At 42.0% G+C, this 27,765-nt stretch overlaps 2 protein-coding genes across 6 annotated transcripts in view; one reads left to right on the forward strand and one right to left on the reverse strand.

Annotated features, from left to right (window-relative positions):
- LOC139635106 (voltage-dependent calcium channel subunit alpha-2/delta-4-like) overlaps nt 1-27,765 on the reverse strand; it is an 85,350-nt gene that overhangs the window by 28,036 nt on the left and 29,549 nt on the right. The gene's annotated exons all lie outside the window — the stretch shown is intronic.
- lrtm2a (leucine-rich repeats and transmembrane domains 2a) lies at nt 842-27,734 on the forward strand. Its single transcript, XM_071502097.1, has 7 exons — nt 842-1,421; nt 8,604-8,793; nt 20,102-20,331; nt 21,032-21,157; nt 21,698-21,786; nt 22,197-22,354; nt 23,650-27,734. The coding sequence occupies exons 2-7, from the start codon at nt 8,718-8,720 to the stop codon at nt 24,204-24,206; spliced, it is 1,236 nt and encodes a 411-aa protein (XP_071358198.1). The 5' UTR covers nt 842-1,421; nt 8,604-8,717; the 3' UTR covers nt 24,207-27,734.

The following is a 27,765-nucleotide window of genomic DNA, read 5'->3' on the forward strand; positions in this document are numbered from 1 at the left end:
CGCATTTGAAAAGGTGTGCACATACAGCCATGTGCATGAACATACTCTACACACACACACACACACACACATATGCACATAGACGCACAAAAGCCAGTCGTTACGAGAGCTGCCACTGGGAATAGAATGAAAATGAAAGGCGAGCGAGGGAGACGTGAGGAGAAAAAAAAGAAAATCGAGGGAGGAGAAAAGCCCATGAGGCAGAGGGAGATTCTCATCTTCAATGAAATCAGATGATCCCTCCCTCCCTCCCTCTCTTCCTCGCATCTCTCCCTCTGTCTCTCCCCCTTCCATCTCCCTCCTTGTCCTCTGCCTCCCTCTTTCTCTTCCTCCCTCCTACCTTTATCTGTTTTCAACCGACCTCTTCTATATTTTTCTCACCACCTCCCACTCTCTCTCTCTACTTTCTCCCTGCCCTCCCTTCCCTCTCTTCCTCTCTCTCCTACTCTCTCTCTCTCTCTCTCTCTCGGCTTTCACTCTTTCATATTCTCACTCTCTCTCTATTCCACCTCCCTCATCCTCTCTCTGTCACAGTGGGAGAGCTGCAGGCAGACAGAAGCAGCATACACTAATGTTACTATATTTGACAAGACACACACACACACACACACACACATATTCTCCTGCCACATGCACGACTGCACACACATACGAAAAAGAAGAAGGGGAGGTGGGGGCACAAACACACACACACACAGACACACCGGAAAGACAACCCTCAAGTGTACATGTGCAGATAAACACACACACACACACACACACACACACACACACACACACTCTGACGCGTGCTGAGTGCAGGAATCACAAACATAGCGACACACAGAAGGGCTAGCGCGTGACGCCAGCAACCTAACGCCGTTGTCTCTCTCTCTCTCTCTCTCAAACACACACACACTTCGTCTCTCTCTCTCTCTTTTTCACACACACACACACACTCACGCCTCTCAGACGCACACAGCAGCGCACAAGCCAGCGAGCAGGACGGCGCTGGACGTATCATTCATATAGGGAATAGATCAGAAGAAAAGGATTAACTATCTCCATCCCTCTCCCTCTAAGGACCTTATCCTCTCTTCCCTCCTCTTGTGTCTCTAAGCCTCTCTTCACCTCGTTTTTTTTTCTACAATCCCTCATTTTTTTCTTCACAATCCCTCCTTTTTCACAATTCATTGGTGGGTTGAAGGGAAGCCGGGGGGGATTGTCTCTATACAGAAAGCGGGATTATTCTTACATTATTCATTTGACCAGGAGCTTGAATGTATGGATTTCTTTACCTGAAGTGGTGACAGTTTTTCTCTTATGTTTTGTCCTGTGAGAGATTTTTAATCTTTTTTTTTAATTTTTGGGATATTTTTTGGGGGGATGGCTGAAGGCAGAAATCTGTAAGGCTGGTGCTGTCTGAGATATTTGGTCAAAAGGTAAGTGTGTTTGTGGTGTTAGTTGGCCTCACTCACACACACACACACACACTTCATCATAACTGCTTCTCATCTCATTTTCCGACTGGAATTAAAGACGTACTGTCACACAAAGTAAACTGCAGACGGAGACAGACTTGCCTCTTTTCCCCACCCCGCAAACAAATGGGCATTTTTTGATGGGGCTGAAAGTGCACGCTGTGAGGAGGTGGATGCTGGAAACGTCAACCTATTTCCTAGATACACACAACATGTACATTCATGGGAATTATTTGGCTGTGGTTTTGGGCAGAAGGTGAGAGCACCAGTAGTTTATTCACACACAAATGTGGCTGTATGATTCCTGTGAGGTTCAGCTTAGCAGGAGTATTCGATCTTTCTATATTTTTTAAACAGTTAAACAAAGACAAACACAGACAGTCATAATAATTCATGTGACTAAAGGGCATAAGAAGATTATGCTGTAGAGATACTTATGGCTGTAATGAAAATAACAACACACCCTGCAGGGTATAAACAGTAAATGGTCTCATCTTAATGTTTGATAATATGATATCAGGAAACAGTGTAGGGGATTTCTATTTTTATTCCTGCCACAAGCCCCTTGATTGTAAAAGAAACTAAGTGTTATGGTAAATCTTCGTCTGCTTGTACCAAACCTTTTGGTGCCTAATCTCTAGAAAGTGCAAGTTATATCGATATTTTTTGGCACAACTAATGTTTAAATGTACCAGGATGACTGTTCACAGACGTATTAAATATTGCACAAAGTATTCAAACATGGCAGTACATTCCTCTCAGTGAGAGCTGCTTACCCAATGAAAATGCCCCAAAAAGTTTCAGTCACTTCCAGCTCAGGGTTTGTCTTAATCTAACTCTGTCTGGCTGAACATGAATGACACAAAAATGTTATTTTGAATCAGATAGAATATTTTAAACATACATAAGATGTAATTATTCAAATATCTCAAAAAGTATTGACTCTGTATGATGCTGAGAAAATGTTTTACAGTCATTTATTATGTAAAGGACATGAATGGAAAAAAAAGTGTCTCTAAAACTCAGGGTGTCATGTGACCTGCAGGTCCACATTTGGCCACCACACTGACACCACTGCACCGCACAGTGCTACTGTATCTCTGAGGGCTTGGTGGAGTCTATCACTAACACATGACCTAATATAAGAGCTAATACAGCAGGTGTAACATCAGGGTGATCTGAGCTTTTACTATACCTCCACATTCCAACAAGTGCAATTATTGTGATCTGTCCATTTTCCTTAAAAAAAACTAAGTGAAGATTTGACGCAAACTTTGCAGACAACTTCATAGACAAATTAATTTAACTTAAAGACTGGCTGCAGTCTTTTTTTGTGCATTCACTGTGAATAGTGTTTATGGCTCTGACCTTCACAGTATCTTATGTAATTTTAATCAATTTGAAACTGTTGATAGGTTCTATTACATGGTGTCCTGTTGATACTGGCCGGTGCCCACTGTGTAGTGTAGTTGCTGTTTTTCACTGCAGTATTACACTTTGTAGACTCTAACCCTGTGTGTGTGTGTGTGTGTGACATAAAAGTAATTCACTTGCATGAGCTGCACAGTGATTACATGATGATGTATTGGGTGTGAGGCACTCCACCCTAATGTCCTCAGGGCTCTTGTTCCTCGCTACATTAGCTAAAAATGAAAGGGAATTGTCTGACTATCCTTCAAGTTATGTAGATGCATTCTAACATAATCCCACAGAAAACAGTTCTGATCGCTAACTGAATCTGTGGTTAGTGCAGTAGTTTGATATGTCTACTAATAGCATGGCTAACACCTCCGGCCAGTCAGACAGCACATGAAATAATGTCCAACAGACACGTGTCAACAGTCTGGGTGATGCACTTACTGATGCACTTAATCAAAAAAGAGAAGAGTCATATATGTGTTTAAAAAAAGGTGTGTTTCACTGTAGCCCTGAATGTATATACGTAATATATACATTTAGGTAACCAACCTTCATAATAATAATAGTACTGTAATAACAATAAAGTTAAAAGTACGTCATAATGTGGTGTATGGTTAAAATGATTAAATGAAAACATAGTTAGATAAGAATTAGCTGTCACACGCCAAATCCTTTTCCTACTGAAGCCATGACTGAGCATCTCTTCTACTTTAGCTTGTTGTGTATAAAATTGTATACAGTGTAACAGTGTATATCTGACATATGACGTGTACACTATGCATGTACATGTATGTTTGTTCATAATTAGTGTATTTTTGGACACATGCACACTCAGTGTGTGTGTTTATGTACAATATGTGTCTGCATGCCTCCATGCATGTGTAACTATATATCTGAACATATTTTTGCACCATGTGCCTGTCAACGCATATGTGGATCTATTTGTCAAGTTATTGGCACGTGCTTAAGTGTGTGTGTGTGTGTGTGTGTGTGTGTGTGTGTGTGTTTTATGTTGCCCCAATCTCCCCCTCTCCTGTGTAAGAAAGCCATTAAAAATTGATCTAGAGAGCTCGGCTGCCTCTCTCTGCCTCTGTCTCTCTCAGCCTTTGTTAGCAACCACACCTACACAGACACACACACACAAACACATGAACATACACCAGCATGTATGCACTCATTATGACCTTTTATTCCTTGTCCCTCTCTATTGTAAATCAATGGTTTGTTTTGTCAAATGATTTGACATTGATGAACCTCTTAAACACCAGCTAACTGCCAAATGCTAGTGTATGTGTGTGTGTGTGTGTGTGTGTGTGTGTGTGTGTGAAAAATGAAGAGTGAAGACATAGTTAAGAGTAGAGGTGAAGGACTATGTTTTTACAACTCTGATGTCAGTCACTCAGGGGGGGGCACACACCCACAGTCAAACAGGCATAAACACACACACACACACACATAGACTTGCCCTCTGCCTTCACACATGGATAACTGTTCACTTATATGCAGGCGGATTTCAATTTGGTTGCAAATTGGACAAAAATTCCAGCCGTATTGATTAAACAACTATTAGTCAAGCCAAGTAGACCTGACGAAAGAAAGATGGAACACTGAAAAACAGGCTGAAGTGGGAAAATCGGGCAAAGAGGGAAAGACATATCCAAGTTCACACACACACACACACACACAGACACACACACACACACACACACACACACATTTCTCTGTCAATGTGTTTTGGTTGTCTCGTGGTATATGGAATTGATTTACTGTTGAATAACATTGCCTGTTGTAGCACCAACACAACACTAAATGGCTGTGTTGTACATTATCCAGCTGTTGTGTATTCATTATGTACCTGAAGCAAAACATGTTTATACACTTTCATTTACTTTATCCTAGGCAGCAATGATGGGGAGGTTTGCACTAGAGGTGGCTTCTCTAGATGGATCACAAAACACTTATTTGTCTAGCTACTGTAAACAAGATCAGTGAGGCATACAATCAACATATGACCATTCTTTTATTGACTTTGATGCAGTGTAATGGTCACGGTACAAAGGAGTGGCTTTGCTAAATCACATAATATAAATATGTCAAGCATGAATCGAAAAGAGAAGTTTACTGAGCCTTGCTTCTTCACTTTCAACGAACTCTACCAGCACCAGACTCACAGAGGAGAGAATACAAAGAGCCCAAGCTGGCTGGTCTTAGTCTGGGGGTCTCTACTTGTTACCTCAGCCCCCAAGTGTGTGGTCAAATTTTAGAGGAAATGCACGTCGGAGCTCTGCACACAGCCTGTCCAACACCCCTGTGGAGAATAAATCCGGCTTAAGTGTGGACAGGAAACAATTAGTGGAATAAACAGAAAGAAAAAATAGGATGGAAAGACGAGAGGTTAGAGCAGAGGAAGAGAGGAGCCCAAAAGACGGGAGGAGGTGATACTTGATTCCCCAACATGCAGGGGCCACTTGGACACTCAAGTATTTACACGTGTGTGTGTGTGCGTGTGTGTGCGTGTGTGTGTGTGTGTGTGTGTGTGTGTGTGTGTGCATGAATGTGTGCATGGCCGCATGTGTGGATTTTAGCTGCCCCTGTGTCCAGGTCAAATTGGTAAAAAAAGCTCTCTGAGAATAGCCTGACAGGCAGGCCTGCCACCACAGCACCCATTCAACATGATGGGAACTGATGGGTGAACAGTAATATGTGGCTGCAGAGGTGACCTTCTGCTCCACCTCCAACACATCATTTAAAGGACAATTCCAGCATGATCGTGCACATCATGACATTTTGGCACATTTTACCACGTGTATTAACATAAGCATTTTTCTGCCTCTCTCTTTTGTCCACCCCTATTCATTTCCAAGATGGAAAAGAAAACAATCAACAATGAGATGTGTGATAAGAGGCCAACAAACACACAGAATCTGACTATATACCTGATAAAAGCCTGGTTCACCATTTTATACCAATGCAGACATTTAGAACGACTGCATGATTTTTCTTTCTGTTCATAAAGAGGCACGCTGCTTTCCTGTTTTCCTGCTCAAAATAAATCAAAATAAACATACACAAATCCATGAATCATTTGATAAATGGCCAACATGCAAACCAATGCAACATTTACAGCACCCAAAGCTGAAGCAGGAATTCATGATTGATTTCACACAGATAGAAACGGTTTAATTTGATGAACAACTACAACAAAGGATAAAAAGCGTGAGGATGGGTGAGGAACGCTCTCTCTCTCTCTCAATGTCAATCAGTACAAAACAAAAAAACAACTCCAAACTGAAAGCAAACTAAAAAAGGGAGAAAAAACATCTTGAAATTTGCAGCAGAGACAGGAATCCTCCCAAATTCCTTGAGTTCCTTCCATTTCTCATCCGCGCTTCTGAATTTTTCAAATACAGCTCGTGTGCTCATTTGAAAAGAACAACTTAAATTTCCCAGTAGAGACTGGCTAATGTGACTTTAATCACATGCAGGAAATCCATCTGCCGAATATCCTCGGTACATGCCTCGGTTGCTTTGTCAAGGAGAGAAAGGGGCAGGGAGTGGGAGAGATAGGATGGGAGAGATGGGAGGGAGAGAAAGGAGTGTGGCATATTTTGAAAGATGAAGGTCACGTAGAAAGAGAAAAGACAGGAAGATGGAGGAATAATTGTTTGAGGGAGAATAAGAAGAAAGTGATTGGAGAGCTGAGAGATTAGACAAGTGTTTTATATTGTGCTCAGTGTCTGGCAGGTACTAATAGCAATAATGATAACACAAATAGCACCACCGGGGCGCACATACACAATCACGCCCTCAACACACACACACACCAAAACAGTAGGGAGGTGGTGGAGGAGAATTTTAATGTCCTCCCTGTTTACCCATTGCACTTATTTTTACCTCCCCTCCTCTTCAGGCATTTCCTGCCTCGCCTATATTTTCCTTTTATTCTTTCATCACCGCCTCCTTTCTACACCTCTTTTCCTCGTCGTCACTCTCTCTCTTATTTCTCCTCTTATCCGACTTCTCCTCTCCCGTCCTCTTCTCCAGTTTCCACTAGCTCATACACAACCAGCTGTAAATAACTTACTCACACTGACTCTATGCACAGTTGAACATATATCTGCCTTTCTGCCTGTCTTCATCTAAATCCATCCATCATATTTATCCTCCTCTCCTTCTTTTCTTTCCACGCATCCACTTTATCCCCCTGCTACTCTGGATTATGTTTACTTAACATGTCTATTTAAGGTGCTACAGGTGCAAATTTACATAATCACAGCACATGCATCCGCAGAGTGCAAACACACGCACAAACGCACCTTCGCCCCCATTCAACCCGATGGCAGAATGAGCCCTGCTAACCACTGAACAACAGCCTAATCTGATTAGCACAATATTTCACACACTGCTGATTGGGCTTTGATGATACTTTGGGAAAAGACACATCTCGCAGCAGCACTCTTCAAAATTACACTGATTGGCCCAGGGGGTGCGAGTCTACAGCGAGCATCAGTCATGTGGTACTGAGGTTCCGACAAGTTTCCTACCATCGTAATTTCCCCAACGATTTTCACTGTAATGACTCAACACAGGCAAGAAGACTCATCTTTTTCAGTGCATTTCATTACACTGCTGTAATTGGAATGGGTCATACATCCGTCCATCCATCGAAGTGATACAGCAAACTAATTGCAACCAATCCCAAGACTTGTTTCTGTTGCACCACAGCTTTCTGACACTTTAAATGGGTTGCTTATCTGTATGTTTGAGGGCTATAGAGCTGTCTTCTGAAACTTGACGTGAATATTCTTCATTGGAAAATTATGTTGGTGGACGGCATGCATACAGTGGGTTTTCCGAGCTGATATAAAACCTCAGCATTTCAGGAGCTTGATGTTCTCCTGTGTGACGTCCTTGTTATTGTTTACTCAGCAAGCAGCAGATTCAGATGAGGTCAGCTGTTGCTATGTTACCCTTAGTTATTTAGCGAAGAGTTTAAAGAGTGTGAACTGCACTCCACTGCTTCCTGCCACTTGCTGCCTTGCTCAGCGGTAGTTTCGCAGAGTCACATATACAAAAACACGTTATTCCTCCCGTTATTTCAAGTATATTTCACCTTTTTCCCTCCACATCTGTCTCTGTATTTCCCTCTTATTAACTTTATCCTTCTCTCTCTATCTTTTCCCTCCATCTCTCTCTCTCTCGCTCCCCCTGTGTCATTCTTGCTTCGTCTCTCTTCTTCGCGTCCGTCTCTGTGCCAGACAGTAGCAGTAGGGGGTCTGTCTGTGGGAAAGGCAAACTGATTGTGTAAACTGCCAAAGACATTCACATCTATTATTTATGCCTATGAAATACCAGGGGGCAGTTTGTGATGCTTGCACACGTGCACAGATGCACACGTACATATGCACATGAGCTCGCACTGACTCAAATTGCACGCACAAACAAGGTAATACATATTTAATGTATGCAAAGAAGTCAGCTCATAAAGACGAGCAAAAAAACATACGCAGCGTCCTGCTGCTTTAGCCTTCACTGCTGTTGGCGTATCCGTCTGTGTGTGTGTCTGTGTGTGTCTGTGTGTGTGTGTGTGTGTGTGTGTGTGTGTGTGTGTGTGTGTATGCATGTGATACAGCCTCAGAATTCAGATTTGTAAACATCTGAATCTGCAATTAGGAGATAATTGATGATCTGTCTGTCTCACTTGTGTCTCCTCTCTCTCCTCAGGTGTATCGGTGTAGCTCTTCGCAGTCGCCGCCCTAGTGGAGGCTGCAGGCATGGCGGCTTGACACCCCCATAGCCCCGCCCCTCCGACCGAGGAAGGCTGCAGAGCTCTGTGTCATGCCCCCCCACACCCACCTCCCTGGGGGCATAGGCCTCCCCCCTCCCAGTGCTACCACCCACTTGGCCAGACCCGGTGAGTCGACAAAACGAAAAGCAGACCAAGAAAAAGTGAGAATGATGAGAAACTGACAAGAGAAGAGATAACAGTCCTCTGTTCCTTCTCAACTCTGCTCCATTTTATCCCCATCTATTATACTCCTAACTATGCATGAAAGGAGGAACACTGTCTGTTTTGACAGCTGCTAATGTTAGCATGCCCAGCATGCTTGAGCACGCACACACACACACACACACACACACACACACACACACACACAAAGGAGAGGGCAGTGAGCATGCTGTGGCCACGTGCCAAGTCCTCCAGTGAAATGCCACATTACTACATTACTGTATGTATTAATACAGCCGGCAGTCTGTAGAAACAAAACAGAGTGAGGGTGGGGGGGGTGGAGAAGAGACCTGCAGGTTATTTGTCTGCCTTTCCCTTCACTTCCTTTCCTACCCCCTTTACCTATCCTTCATTTTCCATCCCTTCTTTGCTTCCCTTTTCCTTTCTTTCCTTTTTTCCTCTGCACCCCCCCAACATACTTCTTCTCCTCTCACATCTCACTTCCTTTTTCTTCCCTTTTCTTTTCCACCTGCCTCTCCTTCCCTCTTTCTGCTTTGCTCCTCCCTGTTCCCCTGTCTCTTTCAGCCCACAATCTCGCTCTCTTTTTCCACCTCATACCATGGGTACATTCAGTCAAAACAAAAATCCATCAGAAGTCGGGTGGCATAGCAACAGATACGCAAGCCTTATGCATGCGTGTGTGTGTGTGTGTGTGTGTGTGCGCGTGCGGTGGATTAGACAGTGGAGTGGATGGATCCTGCGCTGTGAGAGATTCCAGACACTTCCCCTGCTAATAGGCAAACCCGTGAGCTCCTTGGCTGCATTGTTTCTCTCTTTTGTTGTTCATCTAATATGACATGAGCATGCACACATGAGCACACGCTGCAGGAAAGAAATGATTTTTACAATCAAATTGGGGGATATTTGCCCTCCTGCTGGTGAGGTATTGTTCCAGAGGTGTCTGGCAAAAACGCCCCCACAAACTGCTGTGCAACACTGAGGACACTAAATAACAGGGCAACACTATCTGTCAGAACCTCCACACACCCACACAGCACCTCTAAGTCGATAGATATACCTCCCTCTGGGCCGCTCAGCCTCCTTCTCTCTCTGTCACACCACCCCATACCTCTACCTTTTTCTTGTCACCTGTCCTCTACCTTTTCTTCATCCTTCCCTCATAACTGCATTCAATTCAGTTCACTTTAACTCCATCCTGTTCTCAGTGTATTTCATTATGCTTTATCACCATAAACACTAGACTAATAGTACTGCTCAAGCCTTTTAGGGGGAGGAATTCATCAAAATTCAAAATTACGTTATTGGCATGAATGTAACACAACATTGCCAGACAGTCTCACTTCAATTCAGAATACTTCACTGACATAAAATCTGCGTTATCAATACTGCCAAGCTTTTTTTTTTCATAATAGGTGTTTTCTCTTTGCTTTATCACTGTCTCTGTATTTCTCTCACAAAGCTCGGAAGCTGTCTGATCTCTGCTCTTCTGCCACATGCGCTGTCAAACACACACACACACATACACACACACACACTGAGTCGCTGGAAGATCATGCATATAATAGGAGTAGAAAGGGGCTGAGCCTCCCACCAAATCAGAGCCAACAAATATGGCAGATTTCTACACTGCTGAGAATCAAATCATCAAGGACGTGTTTCCTTCCAAAGCTGATGAAGTTCGTTTAGAAATGAAATTTGACAGAGAGAACGCAAAAAGATGTGTTTCCAGCCAACTGCAATGCTAACTCTGTGCAAACCTTTCAAAATGTCACAAAACTTAAAATTGTGCTCATAGGCTACAGCTAGAGGCTCTGTGTGACAGAAAACACATCAAAAAGAAAAATGGAAGGAGTCTGTCCAGAAGTGTTAGTATTCTTCAGTGTCAGCCGGTGTCAGCCATATGTCCAACTAATGGCCGAACAACTATGATGGAGTTTTGTAACCTGCTTGGGACAGAAAGTAATACGATGTTTCTTGAGAGGCTGTGGAGGATGTTTTATGGTGTTTTTTTTTTACTGTGGCTGGAGATAAATTTTGCTATAAATGCTGGACTGATAAATAAATGCTGCTGATAAATGAATTCTCTTCTCTTCTCTTATCACAGTTATTGCATAATTTCTTTCACCAAAAACGTGTAATATTGGGCAAATGATTTGTAACTGGTGGATTATTTTAAAATCAGAAAATATTTCGATGTTCCCAGGAAATATTCTTATTTTAACTTGTCTATTTTCATCCAAGAAAAAACAAATACTTCCAGTTGTGATGGAAGGAAGTAAAATGGAATAAAAATACTGTTTAAACAAAAATCTCTGCCACTCTCTGCTAAGTCATCCTTTAAGAGAACCTAAACTTTAGGAGTTTATAAGATGTAACAAATGGCTTCACAGTTATAAACCATTATTGAGTGTAACTTTTGGCTTGCCAGGTTGTGAAAAACTGGCTGGTGTTTGTCTTTTCTATTTGGTAAAAATGCAGTAATAAATGTTGGTACTCAATTAATACATAGTTATGGTTTCCAGTCTCTCTAATTAGCCCCCAAGTTTGCAGTTAAACATATCAATAAATGGATTTTGATCCAGATTTTTTGCAGTTTTTCCCAGGAGGTAAATGGTATTCAAGGATCTCCCTGATGAATTAAAGGGCTCAAAAAGAACACGTATATGCTGAACGATAAACACCATCCAGAAGAATATTTCGCAACCCAAAGCAACCTCAAAGTTGTTCTTATTAATGACTTATAACTCATTTGTAAAGTATTAATAACCAAAGCACTATAAGCCATTAGCCCTACAAACCCTTAAGGGTGATGTACAAGAAAGTGGTACAAAAATGTATAAAAAGAAACTAAAACGTAAAAGTGTCTAAAGGGGCATAAAAGTGACAGAGAATGACACAGAAAAAGACGATATACATTTAAATAAGAGTGCAAACTAGAGGTGGAGAATATGAAATGTGAGTAACAGAAAGAGCGAGACAGAGGAAGTGAGAAAAAAGATGGAAACAGTAGGGAGTGGAGGGGAAGAGGAAGAGAGATGCGAGATCAAAGCGGCGTAGTGAAAGAGAGAAGACAGTGCGGAGAAGAAAGGATGGAGGAGCAGAGGCGAGAGAGGGGAGCAGAGAGGTCTTTGAGCGACACAGAGACCATATGGTGCCTCTAGGCCTCCGTGATCCCAGCAGACTGTCTCATCTGACACAACACACACACACACACACACTCACACACACATTAGCACACAAGCAAGCATGACTTCATCTCAATTCACACACACATAAACACACACACTGTAGCTTAACTGGTCATACTGTGTGTGGGTGTGTGTGTGTGTGTGTTTATGCACCTTGTTGCAAAGCCGGCAGATTAGCTGACCACATAGCTTCCGATCAAAAGAGTGACATAGAAAGTGACAGAGGGAGGGAGAGAAAGCAGTGAGGATTTGGTTCAGAATGGAGCCATAATACAGTGACTAAGGTTGTAGCATTATGCTATGGTACAGCTGTAATACAGTGCAGTGACTAAGGGAGAAGCATTAGGATTGGAACAGGGCCACATTTGGGCTCAACTGGCTGTATCGCAGTGAAAACTAACTTATTGTCTGCGTGCAGCTGCTATCAGGTTGTTAAATCATCTGTTTAACTAACTAATTTAATTATTTAAAGATACTGGTAAGGTGTGAATGTGCAGTAAAAAGCTAAATTCATCACTGGGTGGTTAATACCCCGTGGTGCTTTTCAACCCTGTTGATATGTTGGGATTGGCACGAAGCCACAGCAGTGTGACAGTACGTGTGTATGTGCAGCATTCAGTTTGGACTGGAGCCTGATCCTTTTACATTGTGTTATATGAGACTTGGAGTTAAATAGAAACTAGAATAACAGCTTGTTGGCAAACAATCTATAGCATCTGGCAAATTCAACAACGTAATCAATAGCTATTTTAATGCAATAGTTAGGTATTTCAAGACGTACATCTCACAGGCACAAACACAGATATATTATCTTCTGTCATAGCCCTGTGGTTTGATCCATGATCTTCTTATTGGACGAATTAAAGTGTAGTTGTTGTGATAATTTTACGTCAGCTTGGCCACGTCTGTCATGTGGGAAAGGTTCCTACTGCTGAGGTGACCTTGTACTGGCTCCAGCTGTACATGACGCATGCAGAGAAATGCATGCACATGCCTGCAAGCGCAATGCATTTTCACTTCTCTTTAGACCACACTTTAGTTTGGTGCAGGTACAACTGGAATGTGCAAGTTCAAGCTCACAAACACATGGTCCTGGCCCACTTTCAAAGGACATTGGCAGGGATAAATCTGGATAATCCTCTGCTCCACAAACAGCACCACTGCAGTTCAGCACTCGCCAAACGTTACTGATACAGTATTACACTCAAAGCAAGTCCAGTATATGGATCCGGCATGAGGCTGATAAGCCATGATGATCATAGCAAAGCCCATTCCTGATAGAAAAAAGTACTTTACACACCAAGTAATCATAGGAAATGGCTGATAATAGTGCTGGGTAATATAGATTTGTCTCAGTGAACAACAGCCTCTGAATAGGACTCTCTATCTATCTATCTATCTATCTATCTATCTATCTATCTATCTATCTATCTATCTATCTATCTATCTATCTATCTATCTACAGCACTTAAAACAACAAAATTATCAAATACAAACTCATAAAACTATGCTTTAACACCACACAATGTCAACTGTCTCTCATATACTGTGTGTGTGTGTGTGTGTGTGTGTGTGTGTGTGTGTGTGTGTGTGTGTGTGTGCAATTTGGATCAATATCATCTGTCTATCCCTCCCTTCTGAGGACTTAGTGGGCATACATTACAACCTGTCAAAGATCCGAGGCAGAATCTTTTCTATTCCAGTCACACTGATGCGGATGTGACATCAAAAGCCAAGCGGCCTTGGACTGATGCCCAGTTCAGTGGTCAGTAGAGAACCAATCAACATCCATCAAAGAGATGACGTTTCAGTGAAATCTATAGCTGGTATTTGCTGAGAATGGCCTCAAATTTACTTCTTTCCCCTTCGTTCTGATCCCTTTATCTCTCCCTCTCTTTGTCACTCCCACTAATTAATAGCCACAATCACAAAAACAATGTCATTGCATGTCATGCTCTCCCATGGGCAATACTGGTGTGTGAACGAGTGTGTGTGTGTGTGTGTTTGTGTCACCACAAATTGATACAGATAGCATGAAATAAAGAGGCAGATCAGCCTACACATTACACACTCACCCCTCCAAGTCAGAATAATGATTCTGTCTTACCGATGCAGAATTCATGAGAAATGGACGGGGGAGACAGAGACTGAGAGAGATTAGAAGGGGGAAAGATGGAGGATGAAAGAGGGACAAGAGTAAACACAGAAGGGGGGACAGAGAGAGAGGGAGGACAGAAATAGGGAGAGATAATAAGAGGTAATCCCACAGGGAGAAGTGAAAGAAATCATGTCTAAAAATCAAGACTCTGGAGAAAATCTACTCCCCTCTCCTCTCCTCATCACACTGTCAGCAGGAGCACAACCAAAACCCAAACACCCTGTTCCTGCTTATCTTCAACTGCTGTATGTATGTCACTGTGCGCGTACATTAAGCATGTGCAACCACGACGTCCTGTGTGTGTGTGAGTAAGCGATTCCACACGGTCTCGCATGAGAGAAAGGCGGAGAGGTTGTGTGCATGAGAGAGGAGAGATAATGTGTTTAAAGGATGGGACTTGATGTGAACCAAAAAACTTCTTTCCCTATGCCTTTGCCTCTCTTCTCTTTAACATCAGCTACAGCACTTGGTTGCTACGGTAACACAGCATTACACTGTCAATGTTGAAATAATGTGGCGGTACTGCTGAGACCTTTTTATTATGTGTGCGTTGTGTTTTCTTTTATACCTTTTTCTACTAAGCCATAAAAGCCATGCATCCAGTGAGGCAGTAGACTGTGTAGCGTATATAGAGATTCAAACACACACAAACATTCAAGGCGAACACAGACACACGCACACACTGGCTGGCTATTTTCCATCTGCTAACTAAATGAGGTCTCGGGTTACAGCAGAGATCAGACATGTAACAGCCTCTGACAAATTACACAGAAACTGTTGCTGCAGATAAACACACAGGCAGTGTGTTGATGTAACACGTCATATATGACAAATTACATATTTTAAGGTACTTCTGCTCCTCCTATGTGTCTCTGCATTATCTCATATCTGCCTTTCATGTCTCTGATCATCACTTACTGAAATGCCTTTGACGTTTTGTATCATCACTTCCACCAAACCAAACTGGAGCCAAGATGTAACTGTAAATATCATGTATACAATATCAAGTGTTATCAGAATTATGTCATCTTTATTGCTACTATAGGACACTTGTTGATCTTATGGAAATCTTATGGAAAGTTGACCAGTTTGTGTTTTTAAAATCAGCCTTGATCTACACCATTTAAGATTGTTAGACAACTGAAATAAGCTAAATGCTAAGTATCTACGTAAAAGTATCTCAGAGATTAGGGCTGCAGCTAACTTGTTTTCATTATAGATTAATCTGACAAATATTTTGTCATTTAATTGATTCATCCTTTAGTCCAGAAAAAAGCCAGGAAAAGGCTCACAGTTTCATAAAGCCCAAGGTAACATTTTCAATTTGCCAATGCAATCCAAAAAATCAGAAAGATATTAAATCAGCAATGAAATAAAACAGAGACAAGCAGAAGATCATTACATTTAAAAAGCCAGCAAATGTCTTCAGCACAGCTGTGGACTATGTTTTTTTTTGTTGCTAAACAACAGACTGGCTGTTATCTAAATGACGGTGTACTGTAATGTCGTCACAGGTATCGGGAGTCAAACAGGAGTCAGCTCTAAACTCTGTGCCGTCGCAGCAGCAGCAGCAGCAGCAGCAGCAGCAGGGTAGATTTGCGTCAGAGCACCATGTTAAACATTAAAGAGTTAAGAAATACAGGCGAGTGAGTGAGTGAGTGAGTTGCATGTAGGACAGCTGGTCGTTCTAGTAACAAGATCGCACTAAGTCTGCTGCTTGCATGGAAAACAGCTTGGCCCCTGGTAACATGCGACTGGGCTCAGTAACAGAAGTGTCTATGGTGGTGACATCATAGCTGGGTCCAATGTCACCAAGGGGCCCCTGGATATAAACTTACAGACAGCTGAGGCCCCAGAGTTGTCAAACACTGTTGCCTAGGTGACAGTGTCAAACATCATATGATACTAAAAATCAGTTTAATGTAGTTCAGGTTTTGTGCTCATGACAGTGACAAACAGTAAACATTACTTTTTTAAAAAGATGGATGTATCTGTGTGGACTCTACTGTGTCAGAATAATACCACAACCCTACAATAAAACAGACAGACAAACTGAATGAGTGGGAGATATTGTAAGACAGTCATGTGACCCTATAAACACACACACAAAGATGTACAAATATAACCTGACAGTTAATTGTCCTACTTAAAGGACCACTTAGGACTAATGTCTCATTTCCAGCTTTACAGAGCTTCAAACACCCACATGGACACAAATACGCACAAATACACAGACTTGGACTGTAAACATTGTGCCAGGATACACATTCACTATAAGAAAGCTGGGCTATTGAAAGGAACAAAAGGTAGGAAAGGAGGTAGAAAAAATATTCATTTCATTATCTTGAGAAAAAACCCACAATGTTCATCTATCTATCTATCTATCTATCTATCTATCTATCTATCTATCTATCTATCTATCTATCTATCTATCTATCTATCTATCTATCTGTGTAGCACTGCTATAAGAGCTGCCTGGGAAGTCCTGCTTCAGTCAAACAGGAACATCTTGTTGCATTTTAATGCCGTGTTTTAGTTTGTTTCCCATCGCTGAGAGCTTTGCCAGTGTACATTTGCCCAAAATGTCAGCACTTTTACGGCATGTGTTTGGGAATTCTTATAAAAGATTCAGTCGGAAGTCTGTTCGGACTGAGTTAAACTGCACAGAACCACTTAAACTTATTTGGACTGAACCTCCCTATCTTCCTCTGACTGTGGCCGACTATTTTCCTTCTGGTTTGGCTGCGTGGAGCGCTACAGCAGAGAGGATTTGGAGCAGCTAAAATAAGCCGAAACAACAACCACCTCCTCCACGAGAGCCGCTAAAACCACTCATAAATGTTGGAAGATAGGCTTCAGCACTGAGGGCGGGTGGGAGGGGGTGAGGGGGAGTTATAATGTACAGTAGTGGAGGGAGAGGAGAGGAAAGGGGTCACGATGAGGAGAGAGGAAAGGACGATGGAGTGGAGAAGAGGAATACCTTTGCACAATAAAGCCCGTATCACAGACTGGGAAAGATGAATGGTCTGCAAAGAAAATGGCAATTTAAAATATGACGTAATATGAGGAAGAAGCATCAAAGAAACACAACTTCTCTCTCCCGCTCTCTCTCTCTTTGACTCTCTCTCACTTGTATAACAGTGCTTCTAGCTCTGAGCTACATTGTCCTCACAATGATCCTGCACTTCTGCACCTTCTCAAACCTGTTATGGGAAAATTTACAGCTACTGTGCAGCGAAATCCTTCTAGACTCCTACTGAGCTGCTGCAGTGAAGGATTGGCCTTCTAAAGCATTTCCACTGTGCAAAGTAAGACAGGACAGGACGCTTCAGGATACTTTCAAATCTCTTTCATCCATTTATGAAGTGGAGTTAATTTTTCCCAGAGATTAGGATTATACAGGAGCAGAGAGGATAACGGATACAGGAACATGAGAGCTCACTTCACAGACACTGGTTTTTCTCACTAGGCCACAGTTGTTATTTTGTGAACGTTTTTGGTTCAGGCTGTAAAATAGGGCAGTGTCCTGGTTGAGGGAGGTCATGTTCTGTCTGCCAGGTTAAAACAGTCTGAGAAAAGATGCTATTTCTAGACTGTTTGTAGTGTGTGTGTTCTCAGAATGATACAATGGTGTTTCCGGAGGTTTGCACAAAGCGTTCCGTAAAAATATACATTATTACATTATACGTAACCCTTTTAATTTAGATAAAATTAAACTACTGCTAGCCTTCTATTGGAGCTAAACAATTAGGTTTTTTTTTTTATATCAAAATCGTGCTTCAAAAGAAATCACAGCTCTTGCAATTCTGCCAATACACTGATTTTAATTCATTATTATTAGACATTATAAGACATTTTGACATCTCTTGGCTCTAAATTCATGATGGCTGAATTCCATTTAGCTGCTTTGGTTTCACGGTCTTAAATTGTTCATGCCAACTCTGTGTCACACTCTCATGCCTTATTAGGGCACTTGAACAGAGCCGTTGCTGTTGCCGTGTTATTAGCAACACCTTTGCCTTTATGACAAATTAAAATGCAATTATGATGTTGCTCCAAAAAGTCACAACTAGGCAATCTTCTCAAATTTGTTCTGCCCTTCTTTCCTTTCTGGATGCATTACTCATCATTTATCATTAATTAGGCTTAAGTTTGCTGTCTATTCTGTGATGAAACTATTTCCTAGATTCTATTCTCACTATTTATGAGCATTATAAAGGGAATAAAATATGATCCTAATGGCAAAGATAAAGCATACTTTATCACTGACGGCACGCTGAGAAATATATGTTAATAATATGCAGATGATGCAAGCGATGAAATCTGCTGGTGAAGCAAAGAGTCTTGTCAGGAAGTAAAAAGTGCTGTGTCTGTGTCTGGAGTTTAGACAGAGTTAGTTTTCTTAATATCACGCTTTGTTGGTGCTTAACACACACACGCACGCAGAGGCGCACAAGCATATGCCCACACACCCGCATATTCACACATACACACAGAGATAAAACATAACTCGTGCTGATAAGCCATTGGATGGAAACAAAGTCAGCCACTGTAACGAGACATTGAGGGAATACAGAGCGGTGCCGAGAGAGTCGGAGTGAAAGAGAATGTGAAAGATAAAAAGACTCAAGTGGGACAGAGAGAGAATTACACAGTGGAGAGAGGGATAGAGGGGATGCAGAGAAAGACAGAGAAACAAATAAAAGTGAAAAAATATGAATGAAAAGACCTAAAATAAAGACAGAAAATGAGTAATGAAAGAATGAATAATAATAATAATGGAATGTTATCTAGAAACCAAGGGAAACACAGACGGCGAGAAAAACTTCTAACAGACTGAAAGAGGGAGGCTGGCAGCAGAGAAAGAAACTGAGATAATGAGTGGAAATGATGAAACGACTGTAGTCTGCAGGGTAACAATGAACTGAAAATGAAATAAAACAGAGGACATTTCCCTCACGAGTGTCACTGAAGAGAGAGAGAGTGCTGTGAGAGGCACACAAACATACACACAGAAAGACAAAGACAGACACACTCACTCGCAAACACAAAGGAAAACTACCAAGTGCAGCTTTTTCATGAAAAGCGATGGCTTTGTGACTGCAGAACGGACAGCTGCCATGGAAATACCAGCTGGTGATAGAGCAGGCTACACACACAAACAATTAATATGACTAGTCTGGTTGTGTTTTGGTTCTGCTCTGATCTTTCATGCACAATGTGGCTGAAGTTTGCTCACGATTGCTCAGAAATCTGAAATCTGTGTAAGCAAAGACAAAATTTGCCAATTTAATCAGACAAACAGTGAAGGATCAGATCCTCTGTGCAGTTTCTTGATGTTTAAACATCCATGAAAACATCCGTTCTGTGGCACAAAATGGTGAAAAAGGAAATTTCCTGTGTAATTCCAGCCTTCAAATAGCATATCACAACCTCCTCTGGCATTAGGAAGGTGTTTTATTAGGACTAAGCTTTTGTTTCCTTCCTCTCACTATGTCTTGTTTTGCTTTCTTTTTCTCCTCTTTTTTTTGAATCTTTCCCACCCCCCACATGAATCACAGCACCTTTACAAGGCACGGTGACAGAAGGATCGCTGCGGTTTCCACTTCTACTTGTAACATCCAGTAGATTGAACCAAATGCACGGCAATCAACTGGCTGAATGATTGACTGACAGACTATTTTGTGGACAGTCAGGTTGACCATCCCAATGATAAAATGATTCTGCAGCTTAATTTCTAATTATAACTTCCACTTAAAACTACTCCATCACTTTTGACATTCGTCTTTCTGCATCAGCTCATTTTCTTCTCTGCTGCACCTATCACTGAAATGATCATTCACAGGAAGAACTAAATAACCATGTTTTTCTCTCTTCTTCTCTCCTGACCTGTCTCCTCTTTCAGTCTTCCTCTGTGTCCTCTGCCTCCTGGCGGCACTGCTGCCGCCAGCCTCCTCCTGCCCTCCTCCCTGTCTCTGCTCCTCAGATGGCCTGGTGGTGGACTGCGGGGGCCGGGGTCTCTCCTCCCTGCCTCCCCTGCACCTCCTGCCTCCGGGGAGCCGCTCCTTCCTGCTAGCCAACAACAAGCTCGCCTCACTGGGAGCCTCTGCCTTCGCCAACCTCTCCTCTCTGGAGGTCTGTAGCCCATTGTTTATTGTTGTCAGCTAAGTTTTTCTTCACCTCACAGCTTAACATGTTGTGGGTTGTTATTTCATTGTTGTTGCAATTTCGAGTGTTTTCTGCACTGACCTCGCACCTTGAATTTGAAAGCGACACTGTGTCAGACTCATACTGAACAAACTGCAGACAACCTCTGCTCTCAGTCTAGAAAGTTAAGGAAAGTTGATGTTTTCAAGGTTTGGAAGAACTATTCACTATTAGCAGATTGTGTGCAAAGCCAGCCAACTTGGTATTTAAAATAGAACAACTAAAAATGATGGATGGTTACAGCACCTGCCAAAAAGGGCTGGGGAAATACAAGCTCATCAGTCCCTCTACCACCATAGTTTGTTACGGCACATCAGATACTGAAAATGTATCTACTGTAAAGCTGGAAAAACTGAGTTTGTAGCGCTCTATTCTGATTGTTTGTTGCATAGATTTTTACACTTCACACCCATTGCGCATGTAAATTACTCTGAACAGGAGTGTCAGCTAAAGTTTTGTAGCAACTAATCTATTTTTTTTATTTCTTATCTTGGAAAGTGTTTGTGAATTTTTTTAATTTAGCATTTTTAAATCCATTTCAAGTTATCTTCAGTAAGAACATCAGCTAAGTGCCTAACACACAAGTGTGTATTTATGTGAAAATGTCATTTTTTTGTGTCTATTTTAGGAGCTGGACCTCTCTAATAACTACCTAGATAATTTACCAGCTGGATTATTCAGAGACATGTCAAACCTGACGAGACTGACTCTGCACAACAACTCACTAACAGTAATGGACAGAGACCTCTTCCAGGTAAAAGCACAGTCCAAAGTACAATCTATAGTACGACTCATTAATGAGGATAAAGAGCCTTGTTTCAGCTAAGACGCAGACAGGATGTAGGCAACATTTTGTTTTGTAATTCATGAGAGAGTTCCTCTCTAAATGTATTCGGGTTTTGGGAGGTGTTCCATCAAATCCGTCAATCCACCAAATTACAGCGTGAATAGTGCTGATACGCTGTTTCATCTCCAGACACTGTTTAGGAGCAGAGCCAACCTGAGCAGACATGCTGACATGACTAGGCTCTCGTCCAGGTGATAAATTAGTAATAAACCATTTGCTCAACACTTTCATCCACTTTTATCTGAACCAAACCAATCTGTAGGATGAGCTTGTGTCAGGACTTCACTTGGGACCCTTTATTAAACAAGATTAGCCCGTCAAGTGATGCTAGCTGTGCCTTTTGGAGTCAAAGAGAGAAGGAAATAATATTAGTATTGGGGAAAGACACCATACTGTATGAGCATAGACCAAACCAAAAACAAAAAAACAGTCTTGATGTTTCTACAGGGTTTGGGGGCTCTTCAGAGTCTGGATCTGTCTCTGAATGGACTGTCCTCTGTTCCTCTGGGGCTACTGGATGAGCTGCAGAGCCTCAGGTACGCACATATCCACAAAATCTCTTTTACACTGACATGTTTTTTTTTTCCAGTGTTTCCTTTATAGACTCCCAGAGAAAGACTAGAATATGATGACAATCCCAGATTATAAACATTCTAATAATCCTACAATGACAAGGTCAAAGGTTGTAGGTCAGAGTCAATATTCCAGTTATTAATAATGTAAGAAAGAACTGGTTGGAAATGAACTACAGAATACAAGGAGAGAAATCAGAACCAGATCAGAGGAGAATGGCTGTAATTTAATAGCAAGAGGAGGATGTGAAGACGTTAAAAACAAGAATTTTATGCTGTTGTTATCAGCTTTTTAAACCAGTGTCACAAGGTTAAAGCTTCTCCTTTGTTGCGAGTCAAGAGAATAAATGAATTTTATTGTAATTATTCCATAGGTGGCTGTCCTTAGCAGGTAACAGGCTCCATGGTTTGGAGAGGGCAGCGTTTGAGCCCCTTGCCAACCTACAACACCTGGAATTGGGACACAACCCCTGGGAATGTGACTGCAACCTCCGCGATTTCAAGCACTGGATGGAGTGGCTGCTGTACAGAGGTGGTTGTTTGATTTATTTTACGGGAGCTTTGAAAGGGTGTGTTTGATTTGAATTAGCAGATAGGACAAGAGGGCAAAGAAGTCACAAAGCAGTGGGCGGAAACTCGAGAATGCTAGTTTACTTCAGAGATAGCTGAGGCTAGGTGTGCGTTTCCATTCGTGCATCCCCGTGCTTCTAGCCACATAATACAATTGCATTGGTGTGTGAATGCACATTACCACGCTCATTGTGTGTTTCTGTGTACTGTGTGTGTTACCCACGTGTCTCTGCAGGCTGTTAGTACATCAGATAACCACAGCTGCTTTCCGCTCTCTCTTCATGTGTAAAAATCTACATTCACCTCAGCGCCTCGAGCCCCAGCTGCCCCGCTAATGAAGCATCTCTTCTCTTTTCTGCTCCATTCTCCTTTCTGCTTCTTTCTGCTCTCTTCTGCTTTGCTGGGCTCGACTCTTCGGCTCAGTTCAGTACACTTCAGACTGAGACTGACACATGGTGGACATGATAATTTAATAATCATCGGAGCAGCAGGGAAAATTACAAGGAGACGTTTCGTAGTCGAACATGAGAGCATGACAGTATCTGTTAAAGGGGTAAGATGACGCAAGATATGTGTTATAGAAAGTAAGACAAAGCACGGAGCAAGCACGAAAAGCTTGGTGACAGCAGTCGGTGTTGACTTCTATCTGCTTCAAATGACTTCAAGCGCACACAGCTGGTATATTTGGAGATCTGGAAAGATAGAGCTGTATTTGCAGAGGGGATTCTTCTGTCACACGCTGAGATAAAAGCATCTGGGGGCTAAATGCCACTTTCCTTATGCTGTCTTTCTACTGTCTTCCACCTTTATCTCATTGTTTCTAATGCTTAACATATCTGAGAGTGCAGACCAGCGTTTTTCTAACACGTGACCTCAAGTAAAATACTACGTGTGGAGACAAATGCAGCATGCAGTGATAACAAAGTAGATCCCCCACCCTCCTGCCGCTTGTGGGAATTAGTGACTCAGATATTTCTCTCTCTTCCAAACACACACTAGAGCTCTGCTGAAGCTTGGCATGTCATCTCATGAATTATAGAAGAGCTTAGTTGAGGCTATCTCCAACTTAGTGAAGAGGGCACAGCAAACTGTGTGTGTGTTAAGTGATTCATGACTCATCCTAGTGTTGGCACATCCAGCCCCCTCTCTGTCTTTTCCTCTCACTCAGTTAATTGGGAGTGCTTTACAGGCATAAGGCATTTTCTAAATGACCTCTCCGTGTCCTCCTCTCCCTGCACCTCTTTCTCTCTCCTCCAGGGGGGAAGGTGGACGCAGTGGAGTGCACGCTACCGAAGGATCTGCGTGGGCGAGACATCCGTGGCGTTCCAGTGGAAATGTTCAACTACTGCCTCCAACTTGAAGATGAGAACGGAGGAGGTGAGGGCTCCCGTTCCGGACAAAAAGGCGTTCCTCCTTGCAGCAGGAACGCTCTTAACCCCAGTGGGGCAACACCAATTTCTGACAACAGCGGCAACACTGGTGATGACTCCTCTTCAAATACAGGAGGTGGTGGAGGAGGAGGAGGAGGAGGGGGAGGAGGAGGCGGAGGTGGAGGTGGGGAGGCCTCGTCGGATTGTGTCCGCGCCCGTTACCGACCTGTGAGCGTGCGCCGCGCCATCGGCACAGTGGTGATCGCCGGCGTGGTTTGCGGTATTGTTTGCATCATGATGGTTGCAGCTGCGGCGTATGGCTGTATCTACGCCTCCCTGATGGCCAAATACCAGAGAGAGCTGAAGAAGAGGCAGCCGCTGATGGGAGACGGAGAGGCCGACGGGGAGGATAGGGAGGAGAAGCAGATCTCCTCTGTGGCCTAGAGGAGTGATGGGACGGGGGAGGGTTGGCATGTCAAAGGGTGAAGGTTGGAAGGGCGAAAATTTAAAGGGCTCAAAGAGGAGAGAGATGGAAGAGTTTGTTTTATGCACACAGACAAGTTATGGTATCTCTCCTTCTGACACCTTTCTCCCACTTTTTGTCTTCCTTTCTTCGTCCTCTTTCTATTTTTAACCTTCTCCCTCACTGTCCCTCTCTTGAACACACTCCCTCACACACATACCTTATCTGTTCCCTGATTTTCTCTTCCATTTGGAGCCATTCTCACTGCAGTATTTGTTACCTATCACCCCTCCAACTCGCCTACCAACCACCTACTGCTGCTGTTGGCTGCTGCTGAATTTACCATTCTATTGGCCGAGAGAAAACATGAGTATTACACATATCATTTAAGCTGTTACAAGACACTTGTGTATGCTTAGTCAGTATTTGTAAAAAATGGATTGAATTATCAGGGATTTACAGCATGTTTGATGGCTATTGGACCACTATTAATGAGAGGCTTTTGTGGTATTAGGCAGTTCCCGCCTTGTTTTGTTTGCATCTTTCTCCTCCTAAACCTCTCCAAAGCCAGTAGTTCCTCCAAAAACCCAGGACCCCAGCCCAAGACCCTTCACCCTCGTCCGGCCTAATGCTCCTCTGATGTTCCCTTGGACCTCCATATCCCAAAGAAACTGCCAACATTGGAAAGCTTGGAGGAATTGAGCGAAACCTCGTGGACAAACACAAAAAGATGTCATTTACTTAGTCAACACCTCTCGAGTGCTTTGTCACATAGAGAACACTGGGGATACACACAGATTATATGTTGATAGGAAATCAAACATGGAGTCTCCTAAGTCTCGTGTCTCTTGAGAAATTAAGCTGCAGAGACTTATTGTTATGGATGTTTAACGTATAACAGGAAACCATCTGAATTGACAAAATAATCATCCGTGGATTGGTAGAAACAGATTCTACCTTATCTGGACCACATAATGGATGTTATCAATCAGTTAAATGGGGAACAAACCATTTAACTGGAATTTAACTGGAATTTCCTGTATTTGTCCCTTCTCCTTGCCTACTTGATGCTTGTTAAATGATTATGAACAGTATCTTATGAAAAAGGGGTCAAATACATTTTCTGGTTTTGCTTGGACTATGTTTCTGGGTTGGTTCGGAGATGACCTCAAAATGGTTTTCATGAGGAGATAAAAAGGACCACAGACTTTGCTTTCAAGCAAATCATCTTTGTTCAGAGCTCATTTTCAGACTGATTTCACCCTCAGAGGTGAAAGTTTGCTACTATGGCATGGAAAAAACTATCTCAGAGAACCCTGTCTCCTGGCAAGAACTACAAAAATGAATCTAAGGACTACAAACTTCAGACTCCTGCACTTTATTTCCCTAATCAGTTCCCCTCTGGCCTCCCTCTCCCCTTCCCTCTCTTTCTTTCTAACAAGGACGATTTGCCCAGAGGGATTATGACGAACAAGGGATTGAACAAAAAGACGCTGCTACCCCCCCCCCCCCCCCCCCCCCCCTCCTTCTTGTCCCTTTATCTCTCCATCCATCTTTCCATTCAGTGCTATTTATGGAAAGTTTGTCATACTTCCTTAAAGATCTCCACCTCCTTTCTTTCCTTTTATCCACCCCTTCTACCATGTTGTTGGCCCTTATGTTTTCCTCAGAGGATCTGCAATATGCAATGGAAGTTGTGCTACTCTAGCTTGAAAATGTAGTCACTGCCAAAGAGTCCTTCTGTTATCATCTTAGCAATCATCACTGATTTGAATCTGTTTGATTAGCACATGCTCTCAATACATTCACAACTAAAGTTAGTTTGCTTTGCATAGTGTTTTCATAAAGTTCCTAATTTATGCCTCTGAAATATTTATGTGAAGTTTAACATTTCATGTCTTGAGTGATAAACAATCTCAAAAAAATGGCTTTCATTGCATATTGCTCCCCTACAGTAGAACTATTGTTCCCTCTCAATTTTAATTGGCTGGAAGTAAACTTATATTAATAGTGTGTTATCTTATACCTTGGAATGATGAAGATAAATATTATTATACTAGTCTCTACTATGGTGTGTTGGCCCAGCAGTCCCCGAAATGTTTTTGACGTAACTGTTAATGAGTTTCTGTATCAATTCATGATGTATGTCTTTTGTTGTGTTTATAATGTCTATGTTTTGTTTTCGTTTTAGGTTTTAAAATATCCGTAATGTTTGATTATTTGTCGTGTTTTATTTGATTTGTGTTTAATAGTTGGTAAAGTTTCTCCAAGAGGAATAGAAAGAGTTTGGCCAGAGTGTAAAAGGGCCCAATGTTGCTGCTTTGTCTCTGCCTCGAAATTGATCATTTTAACCTTACTTAGCATTGAGTCATGTAGGGAACAAGTAACCTTTTGGTTTTAATATGATGTGTTTTACTTATTGCTGTAAAGCTCCCTTCATCTCCTTCAAATGATAATATTGTGCAACTGACTTGAAAAACAGCATTCGCATTTATGGTGAATCATGCTGCCCTATTGCAAAATATCAGATAGGATATACATTCAATAGAGTATCTTTTTATCTCCAATATCCAGACATCATAACTAAAACACAGTTAAGCTGTGGTTAAGTGGGGAGAGGGTTAGGAAAATGCTGCAAGGGAATGGTCACGGTTAAATAATAAAAATGTCAAAGCTAATTCCGAGTGTGAGATGGGACTTGAAGTCAGTGTTGTAGACACACGCTTACAATCCCCACCCCTATTACACTTCTTGCTGCATTTATGGGCATTACACTACTTCTTGCATCAACATCATTAACCTCGAAAAGTTGCATTTAAAAATTATTTGTGGGAGACTATTGGGATGCATGTTAAGTCAAGATGCACAAAATAGAGAGTTTGGTTTAAGATTATTTGATCCCTCAGTCCAAGACTGATGTTTACATTGCAAATTAATTCTAGATGCACTTGAGCATCAATGGTCACCTCACTAATGTAAGAGATGGGGAACACAAGCTGGAAAATATAAATCAGGTATAGGTTGAAATTAACAATTGGCATCTCCAGGACATGTGTGAAAACATAGTAAAGGGATATTTTAAAGGGATTTAAATGACAAGTGTAAACATAGCCATTGATTTTGCAGGGACTTAGGGGCAGTAACTGAAAGAAAGGCAACATCTAAACTCTTTCTATAAATCTAGAAACATTGTCCTCTCACCCCCTGGTCTGCAGGTCTTGTGTTGTTGGTAGCTAAGTATCTTAGCTAGCTGAACCCTGTTCCTATAGCCTGTGTGTGTAAAGAATAATAAATTATAGTTTGCTACGTAAAAACTGCAGCAGCCATGTTGACTGAGGGCCTCAAAGACTACAATGCCCAGAGATCTATGGTGTGTTGTGTTATTATGATGATTGTGATTATGCCGATGATTATGATGATGATGATGATGATGATGATGATGATGATGATGATGAAGAAGCATTTCCTGGTCAATATGCATTGATTTAAATAAAAACATATCACACTTATGTTGAACTAACATCCAGGTCACTGACAAAG

This window comes from Trachinotus anak, unplaced genomic scaffold, assembly GCF_046630095.1.
Source record: "Trachinotus anak isolate AG129_WGS33_773 ecotype Australia unplaced genomic scaffold, CSIRO_AGI_Tana_v1 ptg000018l, whole genome shotgun sequence".
Classification (NCBI taxonomy): domain Eukaryota; kingdom Metazoa; phylum Chordata; class Actinopteri; order Carangiformes; family Carangidae; genus Trachinotus; species Trachinotus anak.